The 21,684-nt window shown below is 36.2% G+C and overlaps 1 protein-coding gene across 2 annotated transcripts in view; it reads left to right on the plus strand.

Moving 5' to 3' along the window:
* The window catches only part of CBL (Cbl proto-oncogene), a 99,734-nt gene that overhangs the window by 48,352 nt on the left and 29,698 nt on the right, over nt 1-21,684 (plus strand). The window contains exons 1-8 of one of the 2 annotated variants that reach the window (XM_058289229.2): nt 6,552-6,653; nt 14,795-14,941; nt 16,819-16,975; nt 17,923-18,044; nt 18,362-18,499; nt 19,755-19,842; nt 20,243-20,374; nt 20,589-20,792. In XM_058289229.2, coding sequence (XP_058145212.1) covers nt 6,628-6,653; nt 14,795-14,941; nt 16,819-16,975; nt 17,923-18,044; nt 18,362-18,499; nt 19,755-19,842; nt 20,243-20,374; nt 20,589-20,792 — 1,014 coding nt within the window. In that variant the 5' untranslated portion in view covers nt 6,552-6,627. Of the gene's footprint in view, nt 1-6,551; nt 6,654-14,794; nt 14,942-16,818; nt 16,976-17,922; nt 18,045-18,361; nt 18,500-19,754; nt 19,843-20,242; nt 20,375-20,588; nt 20,793-21,684 lie in introns of those variants that run through there. The other variant, XM_058289228.1, reaches the window with a different exon arrangement.

A 21,684-nucleotide genomic window follows, 5' to 3' on the forward strand; every position in this document is an offset into this window, starting at 1 on the left:
CAAGGACTTAAATACAACAACTGAAACCTTAAAACTCTTAGAAAAAAACAAGAGGTACAACCTTCATGACTTTGGATTCAGTGGTGGATTCTTAGCTATGACACCAAAAATATAAGCATCAACAACAAAATAGATAAATTGGACTTCATCAAAATTAAAAACTGTTGGTCAACAAGGGACATTATAAAGAAAGTAAAGACAGCCTACAAAATGGGAGAAAATATTTGGAAACCTTATCTGATAAGGGTTTAATATCTAGAATATATGTATTTATGAAGAACTGCTACAACTCAACAACAGAAGACAACTCAATTTTTAAAATAGGCTAAGGACTTGAAGAGACTTTCATCCCAATAAGATTTACAAATGACCAGTAAGCACATGAAAATTTGCTCAAATAATTAGTAATTAGAGAAAGGTAAATTAAAACCACAATGCATGGAAGCAGACTTGGCCCAGTGGTTAGGGCGTCCGTCTACCACATGGGAGGTCCGCGGTTCAAACCCCGGGCCTCCCTGACCCATGTGGAGCTGGCCCATGTGCAGTGCTGATGCGCGCAAGGAGTGCCGTGCCACGCAGAGGTGTCCCCTGCGTAGGGGAGCCCCACGCGCAAGGAGTGTGCCCCGTAAGGAGAGCCGCCCAGCGCGAAAGAAATTGCAGCCTGCCCAGGAATGGCGCCGCCCACATGGAGAGCTGACACAACAAGATGATGCAACAAAAAGAAACATAGAGTCCTGTGCTGTTGACAACAACAGAAATGGACAAAGAAGACGACGTAGCAAAGAGACACAGAGAACAGACAACCGGGGTGGGGGGGGGGGGAGGGGAGAGAAATTAAATAAATAAATCTTTGAAAACAAACAAACAAACCACAATGAGATACCTTTTCACATACCACTGGGATGGCTGTTATTTTTTAAAAAGTGTTGGTGGGATGTGGAAAAATAGAAACCTTTGCACATTGTTGGTGGGAGTGTCAAATAGTACAGCTGCTGTGGAAAAACAGTCCGGTGCTTTCTCAAGAAGTTAAGCATAGAAATGCCATATAACTTGGCAATTCCATTCCTATGTATATACCCCAGAGAATTGAAAGCAGACAGATATTTGAACATCAGTGTGTGTTATTCCCTATAGTCAAAAAGTGGAAATGACTCAAGTGTCTTTGGACAGATGAATGGATAAATATATATCATATATCTGTGCAATGGAATGTTATTCAGCTGTAAAAAGGAGTTCTGATAACAAGCTACAACATGAGTGAACCTTTAAAGGTTCACTAAACATGTTTAACAGTGAAATAAAACAGATACAAAAGGGTACTAATGTGTGATGCCACTTAATGTTTTTTTCTGATCCCCTTCCCTCCTCCCCAGCCAGGCTGTTTTTGCTGTCTGTGTCCATTCACTATGTGATCTTTTGTATCCGTTTCTCTTTTTGTCTTCTCTTCTCATCTTTCTCCTCTAGGATTCACCATCATTCGATCCTGGGGACTTCTGATGTGGAGAGAGGTTCCCTGTCATTTGTGCCACCTCAGTTCCTGGTTTCTGCTGTGCTTCACCTTGACTCTTCACTTTGTCTCTTGTTGTGTCATAACCTTGCTGCATGATTCACTCACACAGGCACTGGCTCACTGCGCAGGCACTCGTCACACCACACAGGCACTCGTGCAGGCACTCGGCTTGCCATGTGGGCACCCACGTGGGTACTCAACTCACCATGTGGCCACTTGGCTCATCATGTGGGCACTGGCTTGCCACGCAGGCACGCTTTCTCTTCTTTTTTCCACCAGGAGGCCCCAGGGATTGAGGCCGGGTCCTCCCATATGGTAGGCAGACGCCTTATAATTTGAGCCACATTCTCTTCCCAGTGTGATGCCATTTAAATGAACTATCTAGAATAAGTAAATTCACAAGAGCAGAGAATAGAATCATGGTTATCAGGAATTGGGAGAAGGAGAGAATGGGGAGGTATTTTTTAGTATGTACAGAGTTTCTGTTTGGTGTCATGAAAAAGTCTTGGTAATGGATGGTGGTGGTGGTAGCATAGTATTGTGAATGCACTTAATTCACTGAAGTGTATGCTGAGAAATGGATTAAAATGGAAAAATTTGTGTTTATATACATGTTAACACCATAAGGAAAAAAATGTTTGCTTCTTTAATAATTCTTCTTTAATAATGTGTGCTTGTGTGCATGCATGTTATGACTGTATTTATTTTTGATGTGTAGGGAATGGATTTTGATACCTACTGTGTTTAATGGTTATTGGCTTATTCAGGGTATCTGTTGCTTCTTGAGTCACTTTTTACGTTTTTTTTAAAAAAAATAGTCCACTTCCCCTAAAATTTTTTTTAGAGTGCTTCCTTTTCTTTTTAATTTAATTTAATTTTTAAATTATCTTTTAAAAAAGTTAATAGATCATACAGAACACTACATTAAAAAACATGAGGTTCCCATATACCCCACTCCCCATCCCCCCACCCCATCATTTTTTTCAAATGTATTTTTTTGAAGATACATAGATCACAAAAAATGTTACATTAAAAAATATAAGAGGTTCCCATATACCCCTTACCCCCCACACACACTTCTCCCACATCGACAACCTCTTTCATCATTGTGGCACACTCATTGCATTTGGTGAATACATTTTGGAGCTCTGCTGCACCGCATGGACAATAGTTGGCACTGTAGTTTACACTCTCCTCCAGTCCATTCAGTGGTTTATGGCAGGTTATATATTGTTCAGCATCTGTCCCTAAATAGCATTTAGGACAACTCCAAGTTCCAGAAATGCCCCTACATCACATCTCTTCTTCCCTCTTCCTGCCCTCGGCAGCTACCATGGCCATTTTTCTCCGCATCAGTGCTACAATTTCTTCCATTACTAGTCACAATAGTTCTATAGTAGAATATCAGTAAATCCACTCTAATTCATATTTTATTCCTTCATCCTGTGGACCCTGGGATGGTGAAAGTCCACTCCACCTCTATATTGAGAGCACTTCCCCTAAATTGATAAGTTTAAATCAGTGCTTGCTATGTAGTAGGCACTCAGCATTTATGGAATGAATAAATTAATGAAAGTTTTAGAATAGAGGTCATCATATTCTATAATTAAATTACCTTTTTTTTTTTTTTTTTTTAAGGTTCTGGGGATGGAAATTGAACCCGGGACCTTGTATTTGGAAATCCAGCGCTCAACCACTGAGCTACATCTGCTTCTGTATTTTTACAGAAAAATACCTTCTGTATTTTTAGTTATCTTTCTATTCTATTAGATATTTAGAGTTTACAATTCTGAATATTTTTACTAATTCACTATGGTAGCTTTTAACTTTCTTAAAAATTTCTCATGTATCTTTAAAGTTTCTTGTATCCTACTCAAGATACATTTGCAATTTACTTATTTTTTTCTTATATGTTATTTTACCCATTCATTGAATATACCTCTGTCCCTTTGACAATACTGAAAATTTTATCATATGAGATAACTTTATCGAATTTAGTGAATACAATAAATAAATACTTGTACTTTTGTGATATATAGTAGTTCTAATATACAAGTTCCATGGAAGTTATGATGGATACCACTGAATGGGTGGTAGAAACCCTAGAGTTTATGAAACTATCAAGAGGTACTGAGGTACTAAATATGTTTTCATCAAGTCTATATAAGAGATTCTGAGAAGCAAACCCTGGGTCCGAAAGAGGAAATATTAATTTCCGCCTAATGTGAGAACAACTGAAAAATTAGCATGATTTTCTTATAAAGATAAATATAGCTCGTTTGGGGCATTGGCTGTCCTGTATTTTCATACATCTTTCAGGTAGATTTGTTCTGCTTTTCATTTAAGAAAAGCCAGTCAGTACTGTTCTTTTCCATCCATCTGACTTCATCCCACCTCCCCTCACATTCCTCCCAAAGGGGAAAACTCTTAAGTCTTTTCAAAATTCCATTTCAGTTTGATTGTCCCATGTGATGAAATGAGCATATGGGCAGTAGGAGCTTTCTACTCTCAACAGTGTCAACAGTCTTATACAAATTATTTGCAAATCTGTCTCTTTCTTCTGCCTCTTCCCCAAGCTGCCTGCTAGACATTGCCTTATTAACATCCTTTAAACACCTCACATTTAACATGTCTGAGCACAAAATGTATCTTCTTTGTTAGCAAACCAGTTTCTTCTTCCATGTTCCCTAATTGAGTTATTATAAAGTAGTGGTGATGAGCATGAATTACTACTGGGATTGATTCTTAGTTTAACTTCCTTGTGCCTAGGTTTTCTCATCGGTAAAATAGGATTGTGAATGAGGATTTATTAAATAATAAAATATGCAAGGTGCCTGGCACATAGTAAATCCTTTAAAAGTATTTGCTTTTATTAATATTTTATTAGCAATACTCTTCTCCCAGTGGCTCCGTCTCAGATTTTGAGGTTCATCATCTCTCCCTACCCAGTCATCACATCCTCTTGATTGTACTTCTGCAGCCTCTCTCAAATCAGATTACCTTTTTACTGCGGTACTATCCTAATTGATCTCTCTGCTTATATGATTCTCCCTCTGATTGATCCTGCACACTGCTGCTAGTTACTGCCTTAAAACAGATCAGATGTCTCTCCCCAGTTCCAAAACTCTTAATGACTTCCCATTGTGTTTGTATTATCTCTCACTCTGCTAGTCACGTTTCTAATTTGAGACCTGCCTGGTTTCCGGTTTTACTATATGCTACCTTGATTGTATATTTTAGCTACACCAGTCTATTTGCCAGTCTCTGAACTCTCCTACTCCTGAGACATTGCTGCAGTCATTCCCTTCACTTAGAATCTCTTTCCCTCCCAAAAGGGCTATTGTAATCCCATCCATTCCTAAAAGTCCAAGAAGTCTTGTAAATTTTACTGGTTTTGATTGGTGGTTCCCTCCTGTGCTCTTGTGGCACTTGGGTTTTATTTTACTTTAGACTCACCAGTCTGCCTCCCATCAGAGTCTGCCTTGGTGACCAGGCCATAGGTCTAGGAAGGCTTTTTCTTTCCTATGATACCTAGCATTGAATTTGTTTATGGATTCTTAATGAAAGTTAAATTTTATAAGGCATTACTAACAAAGACCAGAGTTATACAGAGTCTCAGAATCTAGAAATTGAGGAAGGTTATTTTTTGTGGAAGGTGTTTTGAGGAAAACAGCAGTGATGAAGATTTCTGGTTTTGGTTGCCCAAACCAGAATAGCAAAGAATAGCAAAGTTCAGTAGTAATAGCCACTCTAATTTGTTCAAGGAAATAATAAATTTAAATGGAAATTGATGTCCAATGTGTCATATACTCAGAGTTGAATAATTAATGATAGCTAGATAGACTTCTACATATTTTATTAGTGTCTATTAGAGTGGTTTCCTGCTCATCATAATTTTGTTCTATCTGTAAATGTATCTATATGTTCTTAAATTTATTTTTTAAGTTCATGAGGTGAACCTGCTGTGAGGTGCTTGGTGGTTTGGGATTTTGTCATTTGTTGGAGGAAGTGTATGGGAGGTTTTGGAGAGTTCTATTTTTTTTTTTTTTTAATGTTACTGATGTCTTTGCACATCTCTTTAAGGAACTAGTATAGAGAAGTAGTAATCAGTAGTCAGAGTTAACATGCTTTTTCACTGTGGACAAATGCACCAGTATATGTAACTTTACTTAATATACTTGTCTTTCAGAACTTTGGTTGAGTAAATTTAAAGGTTATGTTGAAATATAGAGAAGTCTGATCATATTCTTGAACAATTTAGTAAACAACGATGGTAGTACCACAAATTAATTAGTTTAGTTAGTATTTGCTAAATAGTCTGTATGACTTTTGAACTATTTTTGCTTTTTCCTACCACACTAAAAACCAGAGGTTGGTTACTTATAACTAGTATGCTTCAATAGTATGTGCTCTTTTTTTTCTTTTTTTTTTTTTTAAGGTACCAGGGCCGAGGATTGAACTGGGGCCTCATGTGAGAAGCTGGTGCTCAACCACTGAGCCACATGTGCTTCTCTGAGTTGGCTTTTCCTGTTTGTTTTGCTTGTTGCTTTTTTTCAGGAGGCACTGGGAGCCGAACCTGGGACCTCCAATTTGGGAGGAGGGCACTCAACTGCTTGAGCACATCCACTCCCTGATAGTATGTGCTTTAATGAGAATGTATCACAATAATTTTAAAATATTGACCCTAGTATAAGTGATTTGTTCTCAGATGAATTAGGAAAAAAAATATGTCTGTGAAAAAGTAATCTTTTCCAATAGTGACTTTACAATGGACAAGTGTGGCAAACACTCCCTTTATGATGTGATCAAGGGTAACATTGTCGGTGATGTCACGTGGATGTCATGTATCCATGGATGTGGTGAGACAGACATTTCACCTCTCTAGTGTTCTTTCCATAAACTTACAACCCCAGTTTAAATATGAGAAAAACATCAGACAAACATTAATTGAAGAAGATTCTACAAAATATCTGACTGCTAATATTCAAAACTATTAAGGTCATGAAAAACAAGGAAGGGTTGAGAGACTGTGACACACCAGAAGAGACTAAAGAGACAGGACAACTAAAAGTAATATGGTATCCTGGCTTGGATCTTAGAACTGGATAAGGACATTAATGGAAAAGCTGAATGAAGTCTCGGGGTTAGTTAATACTATTGTACCAATTTTCGTTTCTTAGTACTTAATATTACCACAATAATATCAGATGGTAATATTAGGGGAAACAAATTGAGTAAGGGGTATATGGGAACTCACTGTTACTATCTTTGCAACTTTTCTATAAATCTAAAAATATTCTAAATAAAAAGTTTATTTAAAAAATAATCTTTTCCAATTCAATTCTACATATTTTTGAATGCCTTTTGAATGGCACTGCTGCAGGAGTTAGGTTGTTGACTAAGACACCTTCCTTACCCCTGCCCTTAAGAGTTGTCATCCAGATAGATGAAGGATTAAGACAACCAATTCTTATTTTATCTTGGTGGGGAAAAAAGACAACCAATTCTAAACAGAACATGATGGAGCCTGTGAAAATAAAAGCGTGAACAAGATGCTGTGGGGTTCAGAAGCTGGAAAGTTAACATTGAATGAAGACTGGCAGCCCCCATCTCCACCCATCAAGGAGGTAGCATTGGAGATAAATTTTGAAGGATGAGCAGGATTTCATTAACCATAGTCATTGGAAAGGAAATATGTGTCATACAGAGATTGGCCTCTTTGAATCAGGCAGACCTGCTGTGCCACTTACTTAGCTCTATGACCTTGGACAAGTTATTTAATGTCACTGAGTCTTTGTTTCCTCTTTTATAAAATAGGATTAGTAATTCTTATTTGAAAGCATTATGTTAAGAATTAAATGAAGTGTATATGTAGCTTGGTGGAGTGTCTGACATAGTAAGTATATAATGTTAACTATTAGAGCTGCAGAGAAGCACATACACCATGAACTGAGGTCTGGGCTCAGGAAGGTATGGGATGTTTGAGGAAACATTAAGTAGCATGTGTTTAGAAAGATGAATTAGGACCATATTGTGAATGCTTTCACTTACACACTGGGCAGTTTGAACTTTTTTGATAGTTATTGGGAAGTCTTTCCCATTTACTTGGTGGATTAGATTAGTGTCCTCTTTAGTTTTAGAATTCTGTGAAATAATTTGCTCAGAATGCTCTGGATGATTGTTTCACGATGATAATCTATTACTATATAAATTGAGAGTCTCAAAACTTAGAACCGTGAATGTAGTATCAAATATATTTAATAGACGTTTAGTAAAAAGGGTCATTGATATTTCAAAATATATTAGCTTAGAACTCCTTTAGTAGGTGAAGATTTTCGCTTCACTTTTTTTTTTTAAACAGCAGAAGTAGAGTTAAACAGTACTTCATTGACTTCCTGTGAAGCTTTGTTGAAAGAAGTTCCGTTGTTTCTATTTTTAAAGCTGATTACTGTGAGCAGAGGATGCTGTTACTGAGTTACAAATGTCATCTCCGTATGTTCTCGCTCAGCATTCTTTGGATGACAGTAGTTTTTGGAGTTTAATGAACAGGAAATGCAGCACAGATATCACTGAAATGGTAACAGAAAAAGGAATACTTAGAAAGCATTTGTCACTTCACCCTTTAGCAGTATAAATTGTTGTTCGTCATGGATATGGCCAAGTTCTTAAGACCACATCATGGCTGAATGGCAAGGCATGGATTATATTGTGATCTCTACTTTGGGAATATTTTACAACCTCAAATGGTATTGTATAATGTTGTTTAATATTAGTTAATCATTGAATTAATTATGTGTTAATCATTTTGAAAATTTCCCATTGGGAAATAAAGGATCATTCTTTCTGTAAGTATTGTTAAAATAGATTTAAGCCTGAATTAGTGTTCATTCTTTTCCTCAGTGTTTTATTAAGAAAATTTTCAATCAAACAGAAAAGTTGAAAGAACTTTACTACAACCCAATGTACTTACCATCTGGATTATACAATTAACTAAATTATTGTTATTAAAAGGAAAGTTCTGTTTTCATCTCTTTTTAAAAATGAAAAACTTTTCTGAGTCTTTGAGCCATTTTCAATATTGATGCAATATTTTGAAATGACTGAGATGAGTTTTTATGTTTCTGTGTTATATATTCAGAAATTATAAAATTCTTTGAGTAAAATAATTTACCACACATTTTGGGACTCAACAAATTCCCGGGGTAGATTATATAACAGCACTTTAGTTTAACAGATTGTGTTAATTTTTAGGCCTTGTATAAGATTCATGTTATTACTTGTCCATTTAAATTCTATAAGAGACCTTTTACGATCATTTCTTGATATAACTTCTAGTCCTCAGTCATATAAGGATAAGCACTAGCTTTCTTTCTCTCATGTCTTTCTTCTTTAATCCTCTAGTGAAAAACTGTTGAAGTTAACATTTCTTTTCTAGTTTCAAGTGTATGGCATACATTCGTATATTTTTATGGATGGAGAAGAGATCTTTAACTCCATTGCACCAAATGTAATATGAGGAAGCTAGAACCATATTACATTTAGGACAGTAGAGGCCCAGAGAATTTAAATAACTGCCTAGGGATCCACTAAGTTATCAGTAGATCAAGAAACTTTAGATCTCTAATCTTCTTGACTATTATAATATATAATATACACGTTTCAGGGTACTCCTTTGTAGAAAGAATAAACAGGACATGCTTGTCAATTGTAGAATTTATCTCTGAATATCAAAATGGATTTCCCCCCCAAAAAAGTGTAAACCTAAATGCAGATATCTTTATGATTACTTTGGTCTCATTATTTTTGTAAGTTATCAATTTATTTTGCCTGGAGGACCTCAGTCTGTTAATACTCATTTCTCGAAGTCTTTTTCCTGAAACTGTTACAGTACTTATAAGGGATTGTGCATTCTCATTAAAACAGAATAGAGTAGTACTGTTCAGTATTTGTCTTAAGTATTAATAAACGCATTTCTAATATAAGGGGTTAAACTATCTCCTCAAACTGTGTTCTTTTTTCCATTTCCTCTTTCTCTGAAAAGTACTGTATGACCAAGGGTTGCAAGGCAACTTGTTTTTTGCTATTCTCTGTAGTAGTAAGTTCACTAGTAGGAAACATTTATCTTATATTCATATAAAAGCCAATTTTTTTTTTTTTTTTTTTTAAAGATTTATTTATTTATTTAATCCCCTCCCCTCCCCTGGTTGTCTGTTCTCGGTGTCTATTTGCTGCGTCTTGTTTCTTTGTCCGCTTCTGTTGTCGTCAGCGGCACGGGAAGTGTGGGCGGCGCCATTCCTGGGCAGGCTGCACTTTCTTTCACGCTGGGCGGCTCTCCTTATGGGGCGCACTCCTTGCACATGGGGGCTCCCCCACGCGGGGGACACCCTTGCGTGGCACGGCACTCCTTGCGTGCATCAGCACTGCACGTGGGCCAGCTCCACACGGGTCAAGGAGGCCCGGGGTTTGAACCGTGGACCTCCCATGTGGTAGACGGACGCCCTAACCACTGGGCCAAGTCCGTTTCCCTATAAAAGCCAATTTTCAATTTCTGTCTTGATCTGTAGAAATGATGATTGTGATTCCTATCAACATTTTATTTATCTTTCAATTTTGTTTGAAGCTCAAACAGGAACTATAGTTGGTCATTTAATTTTTAATATACTTTTGTATTGGTGACATATAAATCTTAGTCCCTTATTAGCTGGAATTATATGCAGAAAAAATGTGTACCATTACTTTAGGCCTAAGGTATGTTGTTTTTAGAGTAGGACCTGATTAGGGAGAAAGAGCTGACACCAACTTTAAAACTGGCCCTACATACAGTATCAACATTTGACTGTGGACAGGTTATAAGAGGACATGGAAAAGCTACAAAGTAAAATTTACAATTACTTAGATGTAGGTGGTTAGAGTTAAAGGTCGGGCAACTGCTGACAGAATTTTCAATAATATTGTTTACCTTATAATCTCAAACATCTATCATTCTAAATTTTCATGTTGAGACAGAATTGCTGATTAAATGCTGCCCTGTACACCGCTGACACTGAACCATAAGCCTAAGATCTTAAAATGCTATTGAATAGCATTTCAGTTCAGATCAGTTACAAAATATTCTGACCCATAGGCTTTTATAGATGGTTTTTACTTCCCTATAAGAAGTGTGATGCTTACAATGCATATCTCTGGTGGTTTTCAGAAATGTATGCTGGCTTTTTGGGGGTTGCTTTCTTGAGTAGGAAAGTGTCTTCCATTGATTTTCAATAACTATTTCAGTCAGCACTTTGCACTGCTCTTAGGTACCTGGTGCCACTACATCCTTGTCATCAGTAACTTTCCATTTTTTTGTGGCTTACCTCATGAATTAAAAAAGCTTCCTGTCTATTATTTATTTTATGTCTGATCCAGCATAATGCTGGATACTTGGTAGGTTCTCATTAGAAAATTATGTCAAGAATCATAGATACTGACATGGACCAGTCATTCCAAGATTCCCTCCCTCCCTTCACTTCAGGCTCTGCTTAAAAATCAGTACTCAGAAAGGCCTTCCAAGGTCACCTTTGCCAAAACAGCAACCCCTTCCTGGCTCTCTTCTTATATGCTGCTTTATTTTTCTTCAAAGCACTTTTCTCCCTCCACCTGATACTTTCCCATGGGAACATAAATGCCATGAAACCAGGAATTTCGTTTTGGTCGTTGCTATGTCCCTCCCTATTACCTAGCACATAGTAGACACTCACATGTTTCCTGAAGGTATAATTAAAGTTAGAAATTGTGCCAGTGCCCAGAGGGTTACAAACACAAATCAGGAATGGATTCAGCCCTCAGGAAATTTACAGTTCTTATAAAATACAGTAGTGCTAGGGGAGATAAGACATGTACACAGATACCTATAGTATGAGATAGGTTCAGATGACATAAGAGTACAGCAGAGAGAATATGTGTTGGATAGAAAGGGTTTACTGCTTCCAGCTGTCTTTTTAAGAAATGGCATTTAAGCTGGATCTTCTTTCAGACTAGGGAAACAGGTAAGCAGAGGCTCAGAGGTGGGAAAGCAAAGAAAGGGTAGTGTGTATAAGAAAAGATAAGATAATTCAGTTTGGCTAGAACATATCAATGAAGAACTAAGAAATTAGATTAAAAGGTAGAGGTAGATCCTCATCAGTAAAAGTCTTAAAATCCAAGCTGAATTAGGATTTTATCGCATTGGCACTGTGGAAATTGTTTTTTTCCCCCTTAAAAAGCAGTTGTATTTGATATGATTAGACTTGCATAGGAAAAGACTGAAGACTGGTGTTTAAATTATGGAGTAACACAGGTGAAGGCAACAAGAACTTCGTGTTAGAATAACAATAAAATTCAGAGGTAGGATGGACAACAAGCTGTCAGCAAATCAACAACAAATTGGATATGGGAAACAAAGAGAAATGGAAGAAGCCAAGATGGTGCCAAGGGTTTGACCTTATGAGCAGAAATGTGTTGTCATTAAATACAGACATAGTGAACATGAAGAAAGAGCAGATTTGAGAAGGAAGGTGAAATGATAAACATGGTGCTTTGGGATGTTAATATTCAGGTGAAGAAATGTGATAGGGAGTTAGAAACTACCAAGGCCTAAGATTTGGGAATCATTAGCAAAATAGTTTTGAGATTGCAAAAGGAGAGAAGAAGGTACATGGAGAAAGAAATGAAAATAACAGAGAACAGATTCTTGGGAAATACCTCTATTAAGCGAATGGGAAGAAAACCCAAGGAATAAACAAAAGCAGGTAGGAGAACTAAGAGAGGAATACACTGGAGGAACCAAGGAAAGATATTTTCAGCAAGAAGTAAGATCCAAATCTATTTCCTCCAGACAGCTCTATTGCAGCCTTGGGAGTATGGTATATATATTTTCTATGATCTCATACATTATTCTGCTATATTATCTACCATAGTCCTTTATGAATAGAAGAGTCTAAATAATTTAACAAAGTTGAAGGGATTCATGGGATCATATCTACCTGTTTTTAAAGATTAATGTTAGATGAAATGTCATCTAAATATCTGAGTTTCAGGCCTTTGTGCAGGCTGCTGTCTTGCTGAAGACTTGAAAGTAAAGCCATTGCAAAGGATTTGTGCTTTGCAGGTTTGCTTTTTTTTTTTTAACCAAGTATCGCATTTCCTTTGTGGTATGTTCTTAATCTTCTCTATTTTTTGTTTCCTCTTTGGTAAAATGATAGAAGTCCTGAACAGCAATGATTGAAGGGTCTGAAAGTACAAGTCGGAAAACAGTTATGGGGGTTAGGGATTGGATAAGTGCGTATGTTTTTATTTTACACTTGAGCTATTTGGGATACAAATTATTTTAGAATGTCTTCAGAGAAGATGACTTTTATCACTTTTGTAGGTGCCTTCAGAAAACAGGCAACTAGAAAGAGAATAGCTTGCTACAAATGAAATAAGGAAATATTAGAAAACAGAAGCTGCTTTGTGGAAAAGCTGATTGGAAAGGTTTCAGTGGCATTTTGCAAAAGAGTCAGGACTAAAGTGACCTGGTTAATTAGGTGCTGCATTTTATCCAGGAAAGACTAAGATAGAACTGATGGTAACCCTCCAGTATAACTTAGAGAAAAAGAAAAAAAATCTTTCCCTATTAAAGAGGATTTTTAGGCAGTCAATATGATCATAAATTAAGTAAAAATATAGTTCATTTGTAATGTAAGAATAGACTTTTGAATGCATAAGTACAAATTATTGAGGCAAGGGAAAATAAACACATATAATCAGCTGGTTTGGTGTATAACAGTATCTAAGGTGTCTATGCTAAGTCAGTGAAAAGGGGTACAGATGCAAAGTACCAGAAATCTGTTGGCATTTATAAAGGACATTTATTTGGGGTAGAAGCTTACAGTCACAAGGCCCTAAAGAGTCCAACTCAGGGTACCTTAAGAGGTGCTTTCTCACCCAAAGTCATTGGCCATGTGTTAAAGCAAGATCATGGGTGATGTCTGCGAGGGTTCAGCCTTCCTTCTTCCTCTTAAGGCTCCATGGTCCCAGTGTCTTCCTATTTCAGCTGTAGGCTGGCTGGCATAGGGCTCATTCTCTCCCCAGGGCTCCTTTCTTTCTGGGCTCAGCTGCTTTCTTCTCCTCACAAGGTCAACTGTAGACTACCAGGCTCATCTCTTTTCCCATGGCCTTTGCTGTGTCTGATGACCTGTCTCTCTTCCTCTGTGTTCTTCTGTGTGTCTACCTCTGTGTGTATCCTCTTCCATGTAAGAGTCTGTTTTATCAGCCCACCAAGACGGCTGGGACTCAACTCTGAGTGTCACTCTATTGACGTGGTTGAATCAAAGCCCTGATCTTAACATAATTTAATCAGATGCCTCAGCTGAAGCTGATACAATCAAAGGGATATCATGCCTCAGAGGAACAGACCAGTTTACAAACATAATCTGTATCTCTTTTGTGGAGTTCATAAATACTACTGCCACAGCATCTATATTCTGTACTGTGACAATGACATTAAAGATAATCTGATGAAATATGTAGAAATATCATTGGTATGTTAAATTGGTATTACCTTTATAATTAATGAGTGATTATTAGAAGAAAGTTAACTAATTGTTAAAACATGATAGTAACATATGCACTTAAATGTAGACATTTTTATATTGTTTGGATGTTAGCATTTCACTTTTGGTAAAGGAAGGGAAGGTTTTTTGGGCAAAACTTAATCTCTTTGAGTCCTGATTTAGTGAAAATATTTGTTGGGACTGGATATTTAAATAGTTCTCTTACACTAGGTACTTTTAAAATTCTCTTTATCTTTCATCCTAAAAAAAGCCACTTTAGTTTATACTCAGAGTTATAAGGCCTGATTCATTTAAGTTTAAAAGACTTAAAATATATTGCTGTTAATTTTTTTTCAAAACTTACTGTGTAACATTAATTTGAATGGAGGGAATAGGAATGGACCTGGTGAATGCAATAGTTTTTCTTCCATTATATTTGCATCTTTCATATGATGTTAGAGCAAAACAATTAATCTGAAACCCTTCTTAGGACAAAGATAACATTATCATAGAATATTTAATATTGTCAACAGCACCTTCCTTCAGCTCTTTTCTTTCATAATTGTATATATGTATTTGAATAATATTGTCCAGAAAGTATATTTGAACAGGTTCTTTCTAAATGTGGTTCAATGCTCTTATTAATTAGATACCTATTAATATTATGGGGAATTCAGTGCATTTTAAGAAATTATTGTATGTGTTCAATTATTGTACTTCTCTTCATTTGTAGGCGAAACTTAACCAAATTGTCCCTGATCTTCAGCCACATGCTGGCAGAACTAAAAGGAATCTTTCCAAGTGGGCTCTTTCAAGGAGACACATTTCGGATTACTAAAGCAGATGCTGCAGAATTTTGGAGGAAAGCTTTTGGGGAAAAGTAAGTCTTACAACAATGTTGAGCTATGAAAAACCAGTGCTTATGTTGTTTTTTTGTTGTTTAATTTTTTGTTGATGTTTAAAACATGGGAAAACATAGAGAAAAATAAACATTTGTGTACCGCTTCCCAGCTTTGGTTAATATTATTTTACTTTTGCTCCAATCATATATATAGATATATTTTTTAAAGAAATAAATCATTGCAGATTCGGTTGAAACCCATGCTCCTTGACTGAATACTCCTCTCTCTCTCCCCATCCATTCTGCTATGCTTGGACATGTACATTTCAAGTTACTTGTCTTTGCAAATAATGCTGCAGTGGATAATATTGTGTTTGTCTTGTCCTTCTTCCTATGCAAGAATTTCTCTTCAATTACATACCTAGGAGAGGAATTGCTGAGTCGTGGGGTTTCACATTTTCTGCTTTGCTAAATATTGTCTAATTGCTTTCCAAACTAGCTGTACCTGTTTATATTTCTATTCCTATAAGTAACATACAAAACTTCTGCCAGATCCCCAATTTGGCTGACACTGATAATATGAATTGGTATCCTGTTTTGCTTTATGTCTCCTAATGACAGGTGAGGTTGAACACATTTTCACGTTTATGACCAGTCGAGCTTCTTATTCAGGCTTACCTATTCCTATTCTTTGTCCAGTTTCCTATTGCATTGTTTATCTTTTTTTTTTTTTTTTTTTTTTTTCTGTAGGAAGTCTTTTATATGTTCTGGGTATTAATTCTTTCTTAGTTACATATATGACAAATATTTTCTCCCTGTCTGTGGCTTCCTTTCTACTTTGTTAAATTGTCTTTTGATGTACAGAAGTTTTAGATGATACAGACAAATTTATGAGTCATACTTACATTAAGTAAAAATATTAATGTCCTTCTATGTCTTCTAAAATTTTAGATCAAAGAACTGAAAAGGTAGAAAGGCAATAAAACTTTTCAGTTGACTATACAGATCCTAACAAGTCTTTCCCTAAGGCCTACTTTGTTCTTTTTAAGTCATGTTTCATATATAAAATACAGCATAATTACTGAATTTTGGAACCTAGTTGAAGAGCATAGAATACATTTAATTTTGTACCTTTAACTGAATATTTACATTAAAGAAACTTCAAGATGTCACTTAATCTGATGCTTATTTTTGGGCAGGGGAATACATAAAGTTTCCAAAGGAAATGAAATTTTATTTATTTTAGAGGTCTTGAGAAATAGAAATTCTGTAGTATCTCTTGCTACCTTTTCTAGGGTTTAATCACTCTTAGGTCAAATAATTTCTTCCTCATCTATGGGAACCTGTTCTTCCAGTACCTTAAGCCTCCTCCTGTCTAGTCAGTGATAGTGTGGATTTCTCAATATGACATGTACATGTACACACTTTTAAGAAGTTAATTTAAACACAAGCTATCAGTTAGTAAAGGTCTGGCCACAGGTTATATTTATTATATGAAAAGGATAATCTCATGTCTCTTTTCCTCCTTCTCTAGTAGAACAAATGTTTGAAGAAAGATCAGACAGGGGATTAATTTATGTCATTCTGCCAAAGTATAGTAGAAAAAGACTTCTCTGTTATTAGTTTAGTCATTAGAAAGTTAAGAAATATATCCCTTACTTCCTTCTTTCTGTTCCCAATCCCAAATATAACTCCCCTTCTTTGAGAGAATTGAAATTGAGAGCTTAATGTGTCTCTCTTTTCCTTGGTGATATATATTTGGGAGGTTCCAGGGATTGAACCCAGGACCTCGTACATGGGAAGCAGGCGCTCAAGCCATCGAGCTACACCCACTCCCCTCTTTTCCTTGGTTATAGCTGTGCTGGGACTTAACTCTGTTATCTCACTCTCTGCCTTTTCTCTCACCCCCACCCCAGGACAATAGTCCCTTGGAAGAGCTTCCGACAGGCCCTACATGAAGTACACCCTATCAGTTCTGGGCTGGAGGCCATGGCTCTGAAATCCACTATTGATCTGACCTGCAATGATTATATTTCAGTTTTTGAATTCGACATCTTTACACGACTCTTTCAGGTAGGATATTAAAGATTTAGCCAAATTGGTTTTTTGCTACTTTTCTGATGAGAAAACTTTTCCAAAATAACCTTTGAGGCCTTTGCTTAATTATATAAGTATCCTTATTCATTCCTAGAAACTGCAAGCAAAAATATAAGATAGGTAAAAAATATCCTGTGTATTTTATGTGTATATATCAAATATGTTTGCTTAGTAAAAAATAACTATACAACCTGCTTTCTTCCCCCACATTCAGTCTTTGTTATTAAATCTTCTTCGTTTGCATCATTTTAATGGTTGTAGAACATCAAGCAAAATGAATATAACATATTTAATCAGTTCTATGTTATTGGACTTTTGTGTATATTTCTAACTTTTTTCTCATATAGTTATGAATTTTTTTTTCTTGAGGAGGTACCAGAGATTGAACCTGGGACGTTGTACATGAGAAGCAAGTGCTCAATCCTGAGCTACACCTGCTCCCCATGAATTCAAATTCTTGACTGTTAATATTGAGATATATTGATGCTTCACATTTCTTTCTTTCTCTAAAAATAATGCTTTCTCCATTGTGTATATGCCAACCTGCATAAACATTTATTTGGAACTTACTAGTTGCTCATGAAGGCCCTGTCCTGGTTTCCTGGGTTTTGTTTGCTTGTTGTTGTTCACACTGCTGTGGGTTAGAGCAGTTTTCAAATTTCATGAATTTCATTTTATACAATTAAATTTCTCCCTATAAGAATGTATTCTTTTCTTCATAGTTTTTCAGAGTTCTTATCTTCCAAACATGTTTGTCTTCCTTCAAAGTGACAATATACTTGTGAATTGAGGTTTTTTGTTTTTCCTTTCATTCTTCATTGCTCTGAAAGTTAGGTTGGAAAAAATAAAAAGGAGACAATTGTTAATAACCAAATGTTTGTCTTGAGCCAAAGAGTGTGTGATCAATCTCTTGTTTCTTTAAGCCTTGGTCCTCTTTGCTCAGAAATTGGAACAGCCTTGCTGTAACTCATCCCGGTTACATGGCTTTCCTGACATATGATGAAGTGAAAGCTCGGCTCCAGAAATTCATTCACAAACCTGGCAGGTCAGTGTCATGAAGCAAAGAGGTTTCTTCTCCTAAATTTTATTCTCTTGTGACTTCTGCTAGAATAGAAGAAGCACGATCTGTTAATAGTTCCCCAGTGGCCAAGATTCTGCAATGGAATTAATGTCTGTTTCAGAGAAATTGATTTATTCAGATCCTATGATCTGATAGGCACTTTCAAGCCACTTAGGCACTGGGTTTACATATACTTTGCTTTTTGGTCTAGAATCATTGAGAAGCTATTCTTGATTTTTGTCCCTCTCGTCTTCCACCCCAATATCAGCATATATTAAAGATTTGTTTCTCTCTGTTTTCAGTTATATTTTCCGACTGAGCTGTACTCGTCTGGGTCAGTGGGCTATTGGGTATGTCACTGCAGATGGAAACATTCTTCAGACAATCCCTCACAATAAACCTCTCTTCCAAGCACTGATTGATGGCTTCAGGGAAGGCTTGTGAGTAACTACTGTTTACCATCTTCTACATGTCTTCCAGAGTCTAGGAACTTAAGGGCTGTAAAACTTCATCATTAGTGACTTTATTCCAGGTTTCTCTTTCTCCTACAGATTAAGATTCAGGAAACATTAACAGGTTATACTGATTTGACCTTACGACTTTTGTTTTTATTTATAGGAATTTCTTGAGTGAAGACCATGGAAAAGGGAAAATGAAAAGAAATAAGTAACTCATTTTCAGGTCTATATTAGATTTAAAAATAGATCACTTAGCAGAACATTTTACCAGTAACATAACTAGCCAGCATTAAAGTGAACAAATGTTTTTACAGACCTCAGTGGTCTTCTCCCTTCATCCTGACTTCATTTTGGCTCAGTAGCATTTCTTCAGGTTTTAGAATTTTCTACCCTTGGCTAATATTTGTGATAAGCTCTTATTTATTCCAATATTCCAAAATTGCTATTCATTTAGGAATTCAAATTGATTATCAATTGGTAAGTACTAAAATAATGACAGTTGACCAGCTATCAGAAAACTATCTTAAGTTTTAAAATGATTAGGAAAATCCATTTTCAATTATGCACCCATCTCTGTAGTAGTATTAGAGCTGAAAGAGGTGTTGCCCCAAATGTCACAGTTGTTGTATGCTAGAACCTGCTCCGTGGTAGATAATCTCAGTGGCTTAATTTGCTTCTTGTTACCTTTCTTTTAAATTGTTCTTTCAATTTGCTATATCTGTAAACAAGGCTATTTAAAGTCTTTCATCAAAAAACAAATGCAGTTTAAATTAAGAAATATATCTTGTGGCTATCCATATACTAAAATGGGTCAGTCGGCAAACTCGGGCCAGCATGTTTTTTACAGCCTGCAAGCTAGAATTATTTTTACTTTTTTAAGATGTTAAAAAACAGCAGCAACCAAAGAAGAATTTGTATGTGGCTCACAAAGCCTAAAACGTTTACTATTTGGTCCTTCAGAAAAAAAAAGTTGGCCAATCCTGCCATTATAAAATAAAATCCATGGCATTGTGCCCTGGAGAAGGAATATTGGTGTTTAGAAAGTATCTTCTTGGAATTGTCTTGTGTGTTTGTGCTTTGTTTTGTTTTGTTTTGAAGTGTTAGTAAGATTTGTCTTTGCACTTACACAAAGTTGCCCTTTTAGATTGAGGGAATCCTTGGATGTCATTTGTCTATATTAGCAAGCACTGATAAAGTGGCTTTAGTAAAACCCCAAGGTTGGTCACTATTTTTACAGTTATTTGTTTCCTGATGGACGAAATCAGAATCCTGATCTGACAGGCTTATGTGAACCAACTCCCCAAGATCACATCAAAGTGACCCAGGTGAGTTTTGTTTTGTATTATAACCATATCCTTAAATCCATCAGAAGTAGTCAAGCTTTTGTATATACTTTATAGAACTGACAGTGTAATTGTATTAAATGATTGGAGCACTTTAATTTGAAATCATTGACTAAATTAATGTATTTATGTGCTTGCAAAATGAATAGTGTGTGCAATTTATTTTTAAACCATCCAGTTTAAAACAGGACCAGGAATAGAAACCTTCTAGTTTAATGGAAGAATGCCTACCACTGTTTTTGACGTTTTTATGCAAGCAAAATTTGTATCGAAAGCATTCTTGAGTTTTCCTGTTTTTAGCATTCCTGGTTGCAAGTATTCATTCTTTAAAAAAATATTGGCAATAGATTGAACAATCTCTTAATTTTTTTTTTAATCAAAGGAACAATATGAATTATACTGTGAGATGGGCTCTACATTCCAACTTTGTAAAATATGTGCTGAAAATGACAAAGATGTAAAGATTGAGCCCTGCGGCCACCTCATGTGCACATCCTGTCTTACATCCTGGCAGGTATGGATCCAAACCACGCATTTTTTCATTATGTAATCCCTCTGAAGAATTGGGTATTATGTATCCTTTACAGATTTAAAAGTTGGCCTGGTTGGTGGGGTAGGTTTTAAACTTTTAAATTCTTCTGCATCTCTAGGAAATGTATTTCCAAGTGAACAAAGAATTTTTAGCTACCTTCACAGACATCTTTTACCATCTCTTGCTTCCTTTGCAGGAATCAGAAGGTCAGGGCTGTCCTTTCTGCCGATGTGAGATTAAAGGTACTGAACCCATTGTGGTAGATCCATTTGATCCTAGAGGAAGTGGGAGCCTTTTGAGGCAAGGAGCAGAGGGAGCTCCTTCACCTAATTATGATGATGACGACGATGAACGAGCTGATGATTCTCTCTTCATGATGAAGGAGTTGGCTGGTGCCAAGGTAAGGCTACAATTTGGGAGACTGTGGCAAAATCTGTTAGGAGTTGTCTTTTAAAGAACAATTAATGACATCCAAACTATATGGAGTAGTAATAGCTAGTGTTTATTGTTTATTTGCTATATGACAGGTATCATACTAAGTACCTGCTTTAACTCATATAATCTTTATAACAACCCAACTAGGGTTATAAATTGAATATTATTACCTTCATTGAACAGATGAAGAAACCAGGGCACAGAGAGGTTAAGAAATATGCTATGATCACACAGCTAGTAAGCTAAACCAGGATCTGTGACAGGAGTTCTGGCTTTAAAGGGTGTGCTCTTAACTGTCTCCTGAGTCCTGAGACTGTACTCAGATAGCTTGGTGAGAAAAGGGGGGAGGAGTTGGACCTTATTTTGCTACTGTACTAGTATATATTTTTATCTTTTTTTTTTTTTCCCTAAATGGAGTCCTGGCATTAGAAAGTTAGGTTGGAAAAAAATAAAAAGAGAGGCAATCTTAATAACCAAATAAATGTCAGCTAAAGTGATTGGAGGGTGGTAGGAGGTACCACGTGGAAACTAAACTCACTAGAAAGGCCCTAGTAATGATAAAGGCAAAAAAGATGTGATCAAATTCTATTACATCAGAAAATAGGGTAAATTAGGGGTTTATTCACTAAGCACTTAGAAGTAAGGCCGTCCTTGAAGATTTTAGGCAAACAAAAGGTTTTGATATGCTATACATTCTATCATTTAGAATGTATTACAAATCCATGGTACATATTGCCTTGATACAGAAGCAGCTCTTTTATATCAGCACTTGTCTGCCTCCATGTAGTAGGTGCTCAATAAATATATGTGGAAATTATAGATTTTATCTCTTAAATAGTTATATCCAGTATATCTCC

The sequence above is a fragment of the Dasypus novemcinctus genome, chromosome 27, assembly GCF_030445035.2.
Source record: "Dasypus novemcinctus isolate mDasNov1 chromosome 27, mDasNov1.1.hap2, whole genome shotgun sequence".
NCBI lineage: Eukaryota > Metazoa > Chordata > Mammalia > Cingulata > Dasypodidae > Dasypus > Dasypus novemcinctus.